A 16,585-nucleotide genomic window follows, 5' to 3' on the forward strand; every position below is an offset into this window, starting at 1 on the left:
TCACTGCGCAAATATCATCGAGTTTTTCCAGCGATTCGATTTGTTTGATTAGGTGGCTTTGCTTACGAATCGGTGAGCCTAGATTTTTCTCGGTTTCGGGCTCTTTTGTTGGACTGGATTGATTGATTCCCTCGGTTTTCGTCGTTGATGTTGATTCGGCCGAAGAAAAGATTTTCGTCAATTCTATTTTAAGTTTCAAGACCTCCGAGTGCATTTTGCTTGTTTCGTTCAACCACGGTATCAAATTGCATAGAGCGCCGTCGAAGTGTTTTTCGATTTCGGGTTCATACGCATTCATTCTCTCGTAAAGTGATGTAAGATGGTCGTGTAATATTTTTGCCTCGATCGCACTTACTCCATTTTGTTGTCGTTGCTGTACTTCTTTTTTGAAATCATAAAATCGCTGCAGTAAATTTTTGTGGAGAGGTAATGCAGTATGCCAGTACATGATTTTAAAAATTAATTTTAGAAACTTTTCATAGATATTCACGAGACGTAAGTTGACACTACAATTGTAACGAATAGACTTGAACAACTGGATGTTTTACAGAAAAACTATTCACTGAAGCAGAAAAAAAATGAGATTGCGTATTATGCTAAACGAAATATTCACAATCTTTAAACTGACGAATCGACGAACTGCACCTTTCTACGTTAGTTCTAAACTGAAAAGCAAAAAGCACTAAACTTAAGTCTTGAACTTTCCATTATCCAAAAATAACCGCAGCACGTTATTGTGGCTCCGTGTGGCCAGCCCCGACCATGTGGGGGTGGGGGTCGAAAATAGTGCCAATCGTTTGTGCTTCGTTTGTGCACGTTTGTGCACTAATTACTTTCGTTTGTGCTCACCCCCTTCATGGCGTATTTGAAGGGAGCCTTGGTCGGGGCTGGGGACACGCAGCCCCGACCATGAAGGGGAGGGGGTTGAAATTAGTGTCAATCGTTTGTGCTTCGTTTGTGCACGTTTGTGCACCAATTGGTTTCGTTTGTGCTTGCTCCCCTACAAAGTGGAAATGGTCGGGGCTGGGGACACGCAGCCCCGACCATGAGGGGGAAGGGGTCGAAAATAGTGCCAATCGTTTGTGCACGTTTGTGCACCAATTGGTTTCGTTTGTGCTCGCTCCCCTACAAAGTTGAAATGGTCGGGGCTGGGGACATGCTAATAGGGGGAGCCCATAGGAAGGGCTTTAGAGGAATGAAAACCATACACATCGTTTGTGCTTTTGATGCTGAGGATTGTGCACTCATCAAATTGACCCATTGCGTTCGTTTTGTTATACTTGTAATTAAAAGCGTAATTATTCTTGGTCGGGGCTGGGGACACGCAGCCCCGACCATGAGGGGGAGAGGGTCGAAAATAGTGCAAATCGTTTGTGCTTCGTTTGTGCACGTTTGTGCACCAATTGGTTTCGTTTGTGCTCACTCCCCTACAAAGTTGAAATGGAAGGGGGCTGGAGACACGGCGGTGAAATGGGAATTTTGAGAAAAATAACTATCAATGAGTAGGGTATCGTTTCCATATGATTCGATACCGCTGAGTACGAATATGACCTCAGATTTTCTGCTACACTCACCTACCCCTCTCTAGAACCCCTCAGCGTCCCTCAATTTTCACGATTTTCGAAATAAAGTTTTTTTGATGACATTGGAGTCGTTTTCATATGATTCGATACCGCTGAGCACGAATATGACCTCAGATGTTCTGCTACACTTGCCTACCCCAAATACATGCTTAGGTATTCCAGGAGATCAGTACAGAAGTAAATTTTTGATCACTTTGCAAATGGTACAAAAATTGAACAAAAAAACAATCTTCCAAAGAAAAAAATTCGGGGAACTATATAAACGAAATTCAATGCAATCCTTCATTACGAGCAAAAAGTCCCTCCTCAAAGAGAACTTATTTTTAATACCCTATCCTGATTTTTTTTGCATCGGTCCCCACCCACCCAACCTGTTTTGGGATAAAATGACCCGATTGTATTTTCATGTTTTCTGTCCACCTGGGCAATTGCCATCAAAATCCAAGAACAGTTTTTTGATTCTACTCATTTACTGAGTGGCTAGAAACTTCCAAATATGTAGCTTCTTTTTGAGTTAATTAGTGGTTTGAAAATTTTGTATTCTGAAACCAACACCATCAAAATAACTATTTTAAAAATCGTGAAAATAGAGGGAGGCTGAGGGGCTCTGGAGAGGACTAGGTGATTGTAGCAGAAAATCTGAAGTCATATTCGTGATCGGCGGTATCGAATCATATTAAAACGACACCAATGTCATCAAAATAACTTTATTTCGAAAATTGTGAAAATTGAGGAGGGCTTAGGGGCTCTGGAGAGGGGTAGGCAAGTGTAGCAGAACATCTGAGGTCATATTCGTGCTCAGCGGTATCGAATCATATGAAAACGACACCAATGTCATCAAAAAAACTTTTATTTCGAAAATCGTGAAAATTGAGGGAGGCTGAGGGGCTCTAGAGAGGGGTAGGTGAGTGTAGCAGAAAATCTGAGGTCATATTCGTGCTCAGCGGTATCGAATCATATGGAAACGATACCCTACTCATTGATAGTTATTTTTCTCAAAATTCCCATTTCACCGCCGTGTCTCCAGCCCCCTTCCATTTCAACTTTGTAGGGGAGTGAGCACAAACGAAACCAATTGGTGCACAAACGTGCACAAACGAAGCACAAACGATTTGCACTATTTTCGACCCTCTCCCCCTCATGGTCGGGGCTGCGTGTCCCCAGCCCCGACCAAGAATAATTACGCTTTTAATTACAAGTATAACAAAACGAACGCAATGGGTCAATTTGATGAGTGCACAATCCTCAGCATCAAAAGCACAAACGATGTGTATGGTTTTCATTCCTCTAAAGCCCTTCCTATGGGCTCCCCCTATTAGCATGTCCCCAGCCCCGACCATTTCAACTTTGTAGGGGAGCGAGCACAAACGAAACCAATTGGTGCACAAACGTGCACAAACGAAGCACAAACGATTGGCACTATTTTCGACCCCCTCCCCCTCATGGTCGGGGCTGCATGTCCCCAGCCCCGTCCATTTCCACTTTGTAGGGGAGCAAGCACAAACGAAACCAATTGGTGCACAAACGTGCACAAACGAAGCACAAACGATTGACACTAATTTCAACCCCCTCCCCTTCATGGTCGGGGCTGCGTGTCCCCAGCCCCGACCAAGGCTCCCTTCAAATACGCCATGAAGGGGGTGAGCACAAACGTAAGTAATTAGTGCACAAACGTGCACAAACGAAGCACAAACGATTGGCACTATTTTCGACCCCCACCCCCACATGGTCGGGGCTGGCCACACGGAGCTCGTTATTGTCAGCAGTGTTACCATTTATTAATTTCAGTGTTTACCTTTCTCTGTTAATTTCTTGTTTGATATAAGACTAAGAATACTTGTTGTTAATTGTATGCCTGTAAATCAATCAATAGCAAGAGAAACAGAGAAACGAGAAAGAGAAACTCTCATTTTTGGGATTCTACAGTACAGGGTGTCCAGGGAGTGGTGGTAGTTGGTACAGATACAAACTTCAGATTTGGATTTTACGGGATACGAAAAAAAAGTGAGATGAACAAGTTGCCTATTTGAAAAATTGAAGGGGCAAAATACGTTTTCAAAATCAAAGATCCATAATCCAATTTTGACCATGGGGGTCGGTAATATGCACTGTAGATACTCGCATTTGAAAAATAAACAAAATTATCAATTATGACTTTTTGCCCAACTTGCGAATTGAAGGGGCTAAAATGATTTTGAATTTCAAAAAATCGCAATAAAAAAAACGAATGCGAAAGTGACCAACAAATTGGTAAACAAATTTTGTTATGATCATTTTTTTCATGCTCTGAAATTTAAAAAGGTTTTGAAGCTCAACAATTTTTAATTTGCCAAAAATTTTATTTTTACACATTTTCGAGCTTCTCTTGTTTTTTTTTGTTTCAAAAGTTTTGATATTTATTCCTGCACAAAAATTAGAATTTTTTGAGTTTTTATTTTCATTTCAGCGCCGGTTTCTTGTTTTATGTTGACATTTTTTTTTTGTTCATTTGAAGAGAAAAAAAAGTTTTAGAATTAGGAATAATTATGAAATTTTGTTTTGATTCTTTCATACAATTTAGGCACGTAGGTGATCAATTTTCGAATTTCTAATTACCTATGTTGTTTTTTTTTTACTCAAATGAGCAGCATTTTTTTTGAAAAATAATTGTATTACCGACTCGTATATGTACTTATTTCTTCTTTTTTGGTTTCTATTCTTCATAATTATATGCATCTTTTAACCAATTTTTTTCAGCATTGCCATTGTAATGTTTATTGATTGCAAAACAAATTGCTCGTTTCTTTATTTTTATTTGTTTCCTTGTTGAAAATTATTTGAATGTTTGAAGCGATGGAGGGGGGGGGGGTATAAAAATCCAGTTTCATGCTCATTTTAGTAATCGCATTTTTTCGTTCAAACTCAGTATAATCGCGTCTTTGCATTCATTTTGCATTTTTGCTTATTCGCTTACTTCTATTTTGTGTCACAATCATTATTGTTTTTCATTTATCCATTTACGATTCGTTCCGCAATTTTTAAGTCAAGAGAATACCCAGATTGGAAATTTCCAAGATTTGAATTTTTTTATTCCACGTTTGAAATTTGAAAATAGAGAACAACTATAATTACAATATTCTGATAAATGCTTACGAATGTACGTATGTGTGTATTCGCCTTTCCGGAATGGCGACGGTCTTTTTTTTTAAATACTCCTTTATTTTTTGTATTCTATTTTCAAATTTGTCATTTCTTTTTGTTTTATCATCATCGTAGCATGAAAGAGTAACGTTTTTATTATCATTAGAATTGATGTAATCACCTCATTCACCTCAGTGAAAAAAGAATAATAAATGTTATAGAAACGGTATAAGTAATCAAGAAAAAAATGTATATTTTCAATTTACAATATAGGGAATTATGTTTTGAGAGTGTACCTACTTATGGTTTTCTAATGTCACAATAAAACGTATGTTTGAATTGTTTGAAGCGATTTAAGGTAGGTTAATTCTAATTTCTTCTTAAAGGGGACCTCAGCGTTGTTTGAAGAGAAATTATCTTATTTTGAATATCTTTGGATATTTCTAAATTATCTTCAACATAGGTGTAGATGTCATTGATATTACTCTCAGTTTCATCTCTAATACTCGATCGCGATTCCAAGAAGTCAGTGAGATTCGACAGTTTGAGTTCTATCGATCGAAGGCTACTTTCGGATTCCGGTGACTTGATTTCATTTGATTGCAAGGCCTGTTTTTGAAACACACGCACGAATTAATTATCTTTTAAAGTTTTGGAAATATGAGTAAAAATAACGTAAAAATCTGTAGGTATACTTAAAATAGTGTGAGAATTGTTTGAAAATGTGAAAAAAAAATTAATTATTGGAGACGGTTGGGAGCGAACATTTTGAAGTAAAGCAGACTATGATTCAATGAATTGCTAAAATCGTTCGAAATGTTTTTTAGAAATCAAGTAAAATTTAATTTGAGAAATTTATGAAATCTATGCCTATTTCTCAGTGTTTTCTCAGCTTTAAAACGATTATTTACCTACCTGAATTTGCGTCAAAGATGAAGGGATAATCGAAGTTGAAATTTTTTTAAACGTTGTTTGGAATTCGATCACTTTGTTTTGAGTTTGCATGGAAATTTCCAATTGCCTATCAAGGGCAGTGCCGCTGACTTGAGACTCGATTTCAATTTGATTCGAATTGAACGACTCGTAAAGTGATTTAAGATGATCTTGCATTATTTCGGCTTGTTCCGGACAAAGGTCTTCTTTGGGTTTCAACGAAGATATTCGTGCAATCAATGATTCTGATTTTTTGAACAACTGCTCTAAATTAGGTCGGGTATTGGTCGGGGATTCGATCGATATGGTGGCTGATCCGATCGGTTTTACCTTGGCTTCGGTCGATGGTGTTGATTGGGCCGAGGAGATGATTTTAGTCAATTTGATCTTCAGGTTTGTCATCTTCAAGTGAGTCTTGCGATTATCATCCAACCAGTCGCCTAGATCAAAACTGTGTGTGAGCGTTTTTACCATTTGGTTTTCGTATTCGGTTATTTTCTCATAGACGGATAGAAGATCGTCGTAGAGTACTTTTGCTTCAAGCGGGCACATTTCACGTTCTCGTCTTGATATTTCTTTTTCCAAATCATCGATTCGGTTCGATAAGTTTCTAAATACTACGCGATACACTACCATGATATTTACCGGTGAAGATATTTCAAAATTCACTAGGTATAATAGTATTTTACAGCTAATATTTAATCACGCAAAAACGGAACGAACGCGAAAAAAAACTGATGTCTGTGAATGCGGGATGAATAATTTTAAACTGATGAGCAGAACACGACCATGCATCATACACATCCGCAAACTAATCAAAGTACTTTGATAAACTTGTTCACTGAGTGATAACTATGTTCGCTGTTGATTACTTGATTAGGAGAAAAACACATGAATCAACGCAGTTACATCTACCTATACTTGGTTTCGTAGTGTTTTGAATTTTTTGAAACAGTTCAAGATTCATTTGTAGCCACATTTTAATGAAATTCTTAGCAAATCGAAAATTGTCGAGCTTCAAAAACTTTTTAAATTTTAGAGTAGGGAAAAAATGATAACAAAATTTGTCTATTTGTTGACGTAGTATTCATTTCCGCATTCATTTATCATCTTTTTCATCGCGATTTTTTGAAATTAAAAATCATTTGTAGCCCCTTTAATTTGCAAGTTAGGCAAAATATCACAATAGGAAATTTTGTTCATTTTTCCAAGTACGTAGGTACCTATTACTGATCTCCATGGTCAAAATTGAATTTTGAGTCGTGAATTTTGAAAACGTATTTTGAACACCCTGTATACTGTTAAGAACTCCAGGTAATTATATGGACCAAAAATCATTAACGAGTCATGCTGATTTTCAAAGATCGTTTAAATCGTTCGCAAAGCTTAAATTCTGCTATTTTATTCAAATATAAATTTCAAATTTAGATTTTTTTTGCTCGTTGAGATCGATAATTCGATATGCATTTATGAAGAAAAAAAACTGTGTCCTGGGTGATTGTTGATATCGATGTTACCATTTTTGATTTTGGTCGAAAACTACCATCTTGTAATTTTTCAGTATTTCAAGCAAGTAAAAAAGTGAGACTGCCTTGATCAATACTAAGTAAATATGAATAGATACCAAATTAAAGGTGGAAAAAATCTGAATTAAATTGAAAGGAGTAGCGGTAGTGATAGGAAAATTGAAGGAATTGTGCTTTGACGTCAAATTTCGTATTTTAAACTCGCGAAATCGACTTTGAATTTTTTATGATCATTGCTTTTTGTTATTTGGTAGATTTTTTATGAATTGCTTAATTTAATGGAAGTTTCAACGTTGCAGTTCACAATTCTATTAATTTTTTCTTTTGTCTTGTTTTTTTTTCAAGTTTAATATATTTCTGCACAAAATTGGATTTTTTTGAGTTTTTATTTTCATTTCAGCGGTGTTTTCTTGTTTTATGTTGATCTTTTTTTTGATCATTTGAAAAAAAAAGTTTTAGAATAAGGAATAATTATGAAATTCAGTTTTGTTTCTTTCATAATTTAAGCAGGTAGATGATCAATTTTTGAATTTTCAATTACCTATCATGTTTTATTTTGGCTCAAATTAACAGTATTTCTTTTGAAAAATAATTTCATTACGGACTCGTATACTTGAGTATTTCTTCTTTTTTTGATTTCCATTTTAGGTAGGTATTTTGTAACCTAATTTTTTTTCAGCATTATTGCCATTCTAATTTTTATTTATTGCAAAACAAAATGCTTGTTTTTTATTTTCATTTCTTTCCTTGTTCAAAATTATTTGAATGTTTCGAAGCGGTAGAGAGGAGTATAGAAAAACTGTTTTGTGATTATTTTAATTATCACATTTTTTCGTTCAAAGTCAGCATAAGGTAGAGTGGGGAAATTGCAAAGCACTATTTGATTAATGACACATTGAGAGGGCGCTGTGAGAAGACTATTGCACAGATGAAGCTGAAATTTGTACCACTCATACTTCAGGCAGTTCTCTATCAATGGTAAAATTTTAGTAAAATTTTGTCCTCAAATCGTGGAGAAAATTAATTTTGAAATTATAAAATCGACTTTTCCATTTACCCCCTACTTCATTGTTAAGCAGAGAGTCCATCGAATAATGTACTTAATAAGTACATACATCTAAAATGGTAACCATTCCCTAACTGAGATGGATTGAGTTCTATAATCAATTTCTATACCAAAATTCTAGTGTTTTGATGCACTCACCATTAATGCGTTCCATTTCTTCTGTGTCTTTGAATTCATTTTCCATTTTTTTTCGGTTATGGAGGTACCTAATTATGTTTTGTGTCATAAACACATCAATATTGTTTTTCATTTCTCCGTTTACAATTTGTTCGGCAATTTTCAAGTCAAGAAAATACCCAGATTGGAAACCAAGATTTGTACTTCCACGTTTGAAATTTGAAAAAATGTATGTGTGTATTTGCCTTTCCGGAGTGACGACGGTTTTTTTGTCATCTATAATACTAGCCATTATTTTTTTTAATTCCATTTTTAAATTACCTAGATAGTCATTTCTTTTTGTTTTATCATCATCGTAGCATGAAAGAGTAACGTTTGTATTTGAAGCATTAGATTTAATCACCTGAGTGAAAAAATAATAATAAATGTTTTAGAAAGGGTAATCAAGAAAAAAATGTATATTTTCAATTTACAATGTAGGGAATCGTGTTTTGAGAGTGTACCTATAGTTTTCTAATTTCACAGTAAGACGTAGGTACTTATGTTAGAAACGTTTTAAGGTCATTTTCAATAGCACCAAAGACAGCAACCGTCTCCTGAATCAGAGCTACCACCACAATAATGGCAATAAATTTTACGATTAATGCGTGAGGTGTTATTCTTTTCATTGGGAATGGTTTTTTCACGATGCTGATTGGCGTCGTCGACGAATTTACTCAGCGTTGTTTGAAGAGAAATCATCTTATTCTGAATATCTTTGGATATTTCTAAGTTATCTTCAACATTGGTGTAGATGTCATTGATATTACTCTCAGTTTCATCTCTACTCGATCGCGATTCCAAGAAGTCAGTAAGATTCGACAGTTTAAGTTCTATCGATCGAAGGCTACTGCTTATTTCGGATTCCGGTGACTTGACTTGTTCTGATTGTAAGGCCTATTTTTGAAACACACGTAAGGAAAAAGAATTAGAATATGTGGTACTGTAAGTGAATCATTTCTAGAAGAATTTTTCATGAAAAAAAAATGTCGATTATGTAATTTTGTTTCGAAGTTTTGAAAATGAGTAAAAACAACGTAAAAATCTCTAAAATGATGTGAAAATTTTTTGGAATGAGAGAAAAATAATTTATTTGGGGAAATTTTGAAGTAAAGCGAGCCTATGATTCAATGTATCGTTAAAATCGTTCGAAATGGTTTTTTAAAAATCGAGTAAAAATTCATTTGAGAAGTTTATGAAATTTATGCCTATTTCTCAGTGTTTTCCCAACTTTAAAACGGTTTGTCATTTTGATTTCAAAGACAGATTACACAAAAACGAGTAGGTAGGCCTAATCCATTATTTTGGTTGTGGTATGATTTCATACGAATCTGAAATTATTGAGTGAGATTTAAATTGGGGATTGAAGTTGGTTAAGCCTAGCTGGAAATTAGTTTACCAACTTCTAAATTTCACTATAAATTATTATGATAGCATTTTTTTGCATAGATAGGTACTATTTTATTTACCTGCATTTGCGTCATTGATAAAGGTTTAATCGAATTTGAAATTTTTTTCAACGTTGTTTGAAATTCGATCACTTTGTTTTGAATCTGCTTGGAAAGTTCCAATTGCCTATCAAGGGCAGTGCCGCTGACTTGTGACTCGATTTCAATTTGATTCGAATCGAACGACTCGTAAAGTGATTTAAGATGATCTTGCGTTATTTCAGCTTGTTCCGGACAAAGGTCTTCTTTGGGTTTCAACAAAGATATTCGTGCAATCAATGATTTCGATTTTTTGAATAACGGTTCTAAATTACGCTCGGTATCGGTCGGTTCTACCTTGGCTTCGGTTAATGGCGTTGATCGAGTCGAAGAGATGATTTTTGTCAATTTGATCTTCAGGTGTGTAGTCTTCAAGTGAACTTTGCGATTATCTTCTAACAAGTTGTACAGTTGTGATTCATCGTCGTCTATCATTTCTTTTTCGTATTCGATTATTTTCTTGTAGATCGATAAGAGATCGTCGTAGAATACTTTTGCTTCAAGCGGGCACATTTCAAGCTCTCGTCTTGATATTTCTGTTTCCAGATCATCGATTCGGTTCGAAAAGTTTTTCAGTACATCGCGACACACTGGCATGATTTTTAAATTTTAATCCGATGAAGATTTTTCAAAATTCGATATATTTTGCAGCTAAGGATCAAGCGATAACGGAACCTACGCGAAAATAATTGATGTACACGAAGCACGATAGCACGAACTAAAAAGTAAAAACTAAACTAATTAAACAAAGCCAACAGAGGATGAGAGGACTTTCAGCATAAGGTCACAGGTGGTCTGAATCTCACAAAGGTCTAGGGGGATTTTAGAGGGGATGAAAATCAGTGTAGCCAGGATAAAAGAATGATAAACTCGAAATTTCACGTAAGTCTACGTCCCTCTATCGGCTCTCTCTCTTTTACCCCTATAATTGGCATATTGTTGTTGCTGTTTATAAAGGCCAGTGGAAGAATGGAATGGAGAATGGACTGCTTAGTTTTCTACAAAAAAAAGAAAGAAAGAAAGAAAGAAAGAAAGAAACAGTGTGTTATGTGTTTTTTTTTTCATTTGAGAAGGAACCTTTAACGTCAGGTCAAAAATTTCAAACTTTTCGCATAGGATATTTTACAACCGAATGTCTTTATTTTTTCATTTGGATGTTTTTAGTTTCACTACATTCTGAAAATAATGAAAAGTGTCTCAGATTCAAATGGCTACCCAGCGAGAAATGATTACCTACCCGATAAATTCCGAACATTTCCTAGATCCAATTAAATATTTTCAGGCCTGATCAGTGATCAGACCCCATAAGGAAGACCGCTTTGGACTCGATTTGAGTAACTAAAATTTAGTTACTCAAATCAGGTCCATTTAATGTGATCATTTCACTCTGGGTAATTCTCAGCATTGGCCCAAGCTCTTTGTATGTGTAGGTATGACCAGACAAACTTGAAAATCAAAACTTCAAGGTCGAAAATAAAAATGAAATTACCTACCTATATGTAGAAAAGAAAATCAAATATCTAACTCATCTCGTGCCTACCTATTGGAGGAACTAATTGATACCGAGAATCACCATCAAGTTTTACTGAGTCTAATTTTTGAAGATCATTCACTTTTCAGTTTTCTTTCATGTAACTAACAATCAAGAATGTAAGTTAAATGTTATTATTGATTGAAAATTTCTAGTTCTCTTTCTGATATGTAGGTACATCTGACGTTCGCAGTGATTATTGTGATGCCATTTTCTGATTTTTCAGTGTGCCTAATCAGCGAATGAAAAATCGATGGAATTGATCATTGCAAAATCATTGTATCTATAAGTAGAAGGTCTAGATTAATTTTAATTTTCGGTATCTATCCACCTACCTGTTTTCATCTTCAGTTTCGTCATTTTTTTGCAGATTTTTTTTGGATTTGACCATAACATAATAGACTCAGGTGATAATTGATGTTATCTATTTATCTTCGTCTCAAAGTTTGTGATATTTTTTTGTAAAGATAAGCCTACATAGGTAGACTAAATATTCGTATTTGAAGGTTTTCAGTTATTTTTGTATCAGTATTTTTTCACAGAATTTTATCAACTATGATCGTTTCCCAACGAAAAAATTTCAGATTAAACCACATCGAAACGAATCTGAACTGATTCTTGTAGAATTCTAGGAAATTAGATGTGAATTCATTAAATCATCTCAAAGACGGTTTTCAAGTTTTTTCATCATTTGGTAGATTTTTGATAAATTTTATGGGTATATTATTTTTCTATCAATTTTGAGAAAGTTGTCGGCATAATTCACAATTTTAATCATTTCATCTTATGCATTTATTTTTTCAATATTTTTACATATTATTTCATTTGTAGGTATTTAAGAATTTCTCGACAGAAAAATCACTCGGTCGCTGAATTTGCTTATTTTTCTCACCAGAGCATAGTCATGAGTACTCATAGAGCAGCCTCCCTTACAAACGAAAAATTAAGGGGTTTTTGGGAGGGGGGGTTAAATTTTCTGAAACAGTTCACAAATCCTGGAAAGATTTATTTGTGGCCACATTGTAATTACGATTACGTTTGCTGGCCCAATTTTGACATAGTATTTTTGGGCAGGGTGAGGGGGGCGGTCAATTTTTTTTATTCAAGTTGCAAAATGTCAAAAAATACACTTTTAGGTAATGGAAATATGACTTAAGAAGAAGATTCTCGAATTGTTGCTAATTCTGTCCAATATCGCTCATTTTCAAATTTTGAGCATTTTTTTCAAAATATCTAATCCCGAAAATGTACTGCTTTCTGATCTGGAACGAAGATTTTTCCAGCTTGAGTTACCGAATCGCACATTCTAAGATTTTGAGATTTTTTCGAAAGAATTGGTCCTCAATAAAATACCATTATTCCCACTTGTGTCAAAATTAGGTCTTCAAAAGTGTGATTGTAATTTAAATATTATGACCAGAAAAATAAAAACTGGTCATTGGCTTTCTTTGTGTGTAAATTTTGAGCCATTTTGGGAAATTGAAAGGCCCTTTGTATACTCAGTTTTCTATTTCAGAGTGATTTTTTTGTGCTGTCTTAAAGGTCTGCAGTCCTCATGCTTGCTAAAAATATGTACTTACCTGTGAGTAAAATCGTTGACTGACAGATTGAGAGATTCCCTCTATGGATATTAAATTTTCGAAGAGTCCGAAAAATTGAAAATTTTGAAATTATTATTTACCTAGGTGGTCGCCAGCTTGATCTATGGAAAAATTGGTTTCATTATGTAGACAGTATTTACCCACCTGAAAACTTCAAATTTTACTATTTTCGGAATTTGAAATCATGGCAAGAATCATTAGGTACTTTGATGTTCAATTAAAACACTCTAAAATCGTGCATTTAAAAGTCTAGAAAAAAATAGAAATCAAATTTTCAATTCATGTGATGAAATTTAAATATTTCTGGCGTGAAAGGTGAAAAATGAAAATAATGGACGCGTTTTAAAAATCGTGCTAGAAGCTCTAGTTTGGTTGAAAATTACAAAATTTCATTTTATAAGGTCGTGTCAGGTTAGAAACAATTTTTCATAAATTTTACACAAAAAATAATTACTCAATAATTTTGAATTTTTCAAAAATTTCTCACATATCCTAGAAAATAAAAATGTGAGTGCCCAACTGAAATTTTGGTTTTGAGGAATAAAAAGCATCGTTCACTTCTCAATTTGGGCAGATTAAAACAACAAACAAATTGATAAGTATACCTACGTGTTTCTTTTACCTCTTCTAACAAGAGCATAATATAATTGGCAACCAAGTAAGCTTGATACACATGAAAATTGATTCAAAAATAGATTAAAAAATTGAAGAAATAATAAAACTTAATTTTTTTACATTTTTCTACAGTGTAAGTTTATGTTTTAAGTTCTCTATAAAATAAAAATTAATGATAGATTTTTTTTACAAATACTCGTAGTTTAGCTCAATCTTATCGAATGGGTATCACTATTTTTCTTCATACTCTGTCCTGTAATTCATCCAACGTACCATCAATGTTATCTAGTCTTTCGGTAATCTCATTATAACGATCATCGCAATCCTGTACTGTACTTTCACAGTCATCCAGTCTTCCTTCCAAATCCGTCATTGTACCCTCAATATCGTCTGCTTTGCCTTCACAATCCGACAATCTGCTTTCAAAATCTTCCACCGAACTTTCAACACCGTCTATTCTGCCTTCGCACTCCTCTACTAAACCTTCAACGTTATCTAATCTGTTTAGAGTGTCCTTTCCCTGTTTCTCACATTCATCCACTACACCCTCGATGTTATCTAATCTTTGTTGAGCATCCTTTCCCTGATTTTCGCATTCTCCTACTATGCCTTCAACATTATCTAGTCTGCCTTCAAACTCCTCTACTACATCTTCAATGTTACCTAATCTGTTGAGAGCGTCATTTCCCTGTTTTTCGCATTCATCCACTACACCCTCGAGGTTATCTAATCTTTCTAGAGTATCCTTTCCCTGGGTTTCCAAATCCTCTACTACACTCTGAATTTTGACTAGTCTGTCTGAAGTGTCCTTTCCCTGGTTTTTACAATCCTCCACTAAATTCTTGAGCTCGTCTAGTCTGTCGAGAATATTCCTTTCACGCTCTTTGCTATCCTTGACTAAACTCTCAATTTTATCCAATCTGTCGAGAGTGTTGTTCTTTTCACGATGTAGTGTTTCTAGACGAATTATCTTATTTTGGATATCCTTAGATATTTCCAAGTGTTGTTCGAGTGAGATGGAGACGTTGCTTGTGTTACTCGCAGTTTCGTCAGATTGTGATTCCGATGTATTGTGAGAGGAAACGATGAAATTAGCAAGTTGGAGTGCTGTAGCTCGAAGGTCACTTTCTGATTCCGATGATTTGAGTTCGTCGGATTGGAATACCTGTTTTTGGGAGAGAAAAAGATTAGAATTATTTTGGTGTATTTAAAAGGTCATTGAATGTGGACTGATTTTTTAATGATTTCTCACTAAAAAAAAAATGGCAAATTGATTCCTAATAAAATTTTTACATCAAAATCCATAAAATTATGAGAAAAATTGTCTGTTTTTTTTTTTGGAAAATTCATTTAAAATATTAAAAAATTAAAACTGTTTTAAATACTGCAAAAACTTTTTAAAAAAATATTAGAAATTTTAAAAAAATGTGTCCAAAAAAGACAAAAGGTATACTGGGAATTAATTTATGAATTTTCAAAGTTTGGAAATCGATTCATCAACTCCCTTATCTACATTTTTAGCCACAGTGAAAATGATAGAAAGTTTTCAAAATAAGTAGATTATTAATTACCAGAGATTGCGTCTTAGATGAAATTTGTTTCAGCTTGGTTTGTAAATCGATTACTTTTTGTTGAGTTTCCTTGGAAATTTTTTGTTGTTCATTAGAAATGACACCGTCGTCCTTGAGGTTAGCTTCGATCTCAATTTGATTCGAGATGAAGGCATCATAAAGTTGAGAAAGGTGGCTGTAAACTATTCCTGCTTTTATTGCACCAGTGTCGTCGTTTATTTCTAGGGAATCGATTTGTCTAATGAGGAAGGTTTGTTTTCGGATCTGCGAGTCTAAAATTTTTGCAGTTTCGACCAATTGTGTTGAACTGGATTGAGTATTTGTATTCGTTTGTGTAGATGACGTTGATTCATCCGTAGAGAAAATTTCCGTCAATTTGGTTTTCAGATCGTCCGCCTTCATTCGAGTGTAGCGGTAACTATCCTGCGCGTGTTCCAGCAGTTTATTGTCAGTGAGGACTTTCTCCACTTCGGTTTCGTGCGCTATCACTTTATCGTAAATAGATGTAAGGATGTCGTAAAACAGCTTTGCCTCTAAAGAAGACATTTCAGGACCTCGTCTTGATGTTTCCTTCTCCAAATCATCGATTTGGTTCCATAAATCACGACATATCGAAATGTACAATGCCATGATTTCTTCCTGCCGTTTGAAAGCGACGATTATCTCACTGGAAATATAAGTATGATCGCGAGTCTTTCGAAAATCTAAGTACTGCGATCTAATCAATCATGCACCGAGTCGACTCAAAAATAAAAAATGAATTACCGTATCGATAAACGAACAAATTAACGAATGAACATTGAATGTTGTTTAGGAGCACTGTATCAATTTATACCGAAACATAGAAACTTTTTAACGTTTCATCTACACTGGTTAACTTACTGAGACTAAAAGAACTAATGATATGATAACCCAGCTGGAACCTGGAACTGCATATACAGTGCTAAGATCCAAAGGCATAGGCCTATAGGCATACGTACATACAGTAAAGGAGAATGCATATGGTGATGCGTAGGGGTAGTTCGAAGGGTGAAGGGGAATTAGAAGGATGATGTATTGTTGGAAACACGTTCAGTGCGAAGGGTGAAGGGTGGAACTTGAAAGAACGGATGCATTGAAAAAGAGAAAAAATAAGCCGAGACAGAGAGAGACGACTGACGACGCAACAGCAACAAACACGATGGAGCCAACTGAAAAATATTGTCCAAGGTCAATTTCTGGGAAAAAATTATCATTTGTAATTCGCTGAAAGAGGCGAAAAACCCAAAAACCTGAAAATAGTAAAAAATAAAATTGTTATGGATATGGAGTCTCAGGCTACCAATTTTTGGAAAACGTTTTAGGGAGCTAAAATCAAGGTGTCCTAACAGGTCTTTCGAGTTCTTCCAGTTCGAAA

The 16,585-nt window shown here is 34.9% G+C and overlaps 4 protein-coding genes across 7 annotated transcripts in view; 1 reads left to right on the top strand and 3 right to left on the bottom strand.

Annotated features, from left to right (window-relative positions):
* Positions 1-16,585, top strand: part of CaMKI (Calcium/calmodulin-dependent protein kinase I) — a 481,648-nt gene that overhangs the window by 202,355 nt on the left and 262,708 nt on the right. The gene's annotated exons all lie outside the window — the stretch shown is intronic.
* On the bottom strand, positions 4,933-6,568 carry LOC135844322 (uncharacterized). The gene is made up of 2 exons (XM_065362485.1): positions 5,619-6,568; positions 4,933-5,312 (listed from the first exon to the last, which is right to left on the bottom strand). Exons 1-2 carry the CDS (start codon positions 6,270-6,272, stop codon positions 5,073-5,075), a joined length of 894 nt encoding a protein of 297 aa, XP_065218557.1. The 5' UTR covers positions 6,273-6,568; the 3' UTR covers positions 4,933-5,072.
* LOC135844990 (uncharacterized) lies at positions 8,786-10,620 on the bottom strand. The gene is made up of 2 exons (XM_065363417.1): positions 9,854-10,620; positions 8,786-9,281 (listed from the first exon to the last, which is right to left on the bottom strand). Exons 1-2 carry the CDS (start codon positions 10,466-10,468, stop codon positions 8,913-8,915), a joined length of 984 nt encoding a protein of 327 aa, XP_065219489.1. The 5' UTR covers positions 10,469-10,620; the 3' UTR covers positions 8,786-8,912.
* Positions 13,620-15,859, bottom strand: LOC135844489 (restin homolog). Its single transcript, XM_065362703.1, has 2 exons — positions 15,190-15,859; positions 13,620-14,783 (listed from the first exon to the last, which is right to left on the bottom strand). The coding sequence occupies exons 1-2, from the start codon at positions 15,817-15,819 to the stop codon at positions 13,860-13,862; spliced, it is 1,554 nt and encodes a 517-aa protein (XP_065218775.1). The 5' UTR covers positions 15,820-15,859; the 3' UTR covers positions 13,620-13,859.

Source organism: Planococcus citri, chromosome 4 (assembly GCF_950023065.1).
Source record: "Planococcus citri chromosome 4, ihPlaCitr1.1, whole genome shotgun sequence".
NCBI lineage: Eukaryota > Metazoa > Arthropoda > Insecta > Hemiptera > Pseudococcidae > Planococcus > Planococcus citri.

What these genes read in the sequence shown, in the direction of transcription:
- LOC135844322 (XM_065362485.1), bottom strand. Translation starts at nt 6,272, where the DNA reads ATGGTAGTGTATCGCGTAGTATTTAGAAACTTATCGAACCGAATCGAT. An exon ending in CATCTTTGACGCAAATTCAG is followed by an intron (nt 5,313 to 5,618) that starts GTAGGTAAATAA and finishes TTTCAAAAACAG; the next exon opens with GCCTTGCAATCAAATGAAAT.
- LOC135844990 (XM_065363417.1), bottom strand. Translation starts at nt 10,468, where the DNA reads ATGCCAGTGTGTCGCGATGTACTGAAAAACTTTTCGAACCGAATCGAT. An exon ending in TATCAATGACGCAAATGCAG is followed by an intron (nt 9,282 to 9,853) that starts GTAAATAAAATA and finishes TTTCAAAAATAG; the next exon opens with GCCTTACAATCAGAACAAGT.
- LOC135844489 (XM_065362703.1), bottom strand. Translation starts at nt 15,819, where the DNA reads ATGGCATTGTACATTTCGATATGTCGTGATTTATGGAACCAAATCGAT. An exon ending in CATCTAAGACGCAATCTCTG is followed by an intron (nt 14,784 to 15,189) that starts GTAATTAATAAT and finishes TCCCAAAAACAG; the next exon opens with GTATTCCAATCCGACGAACT.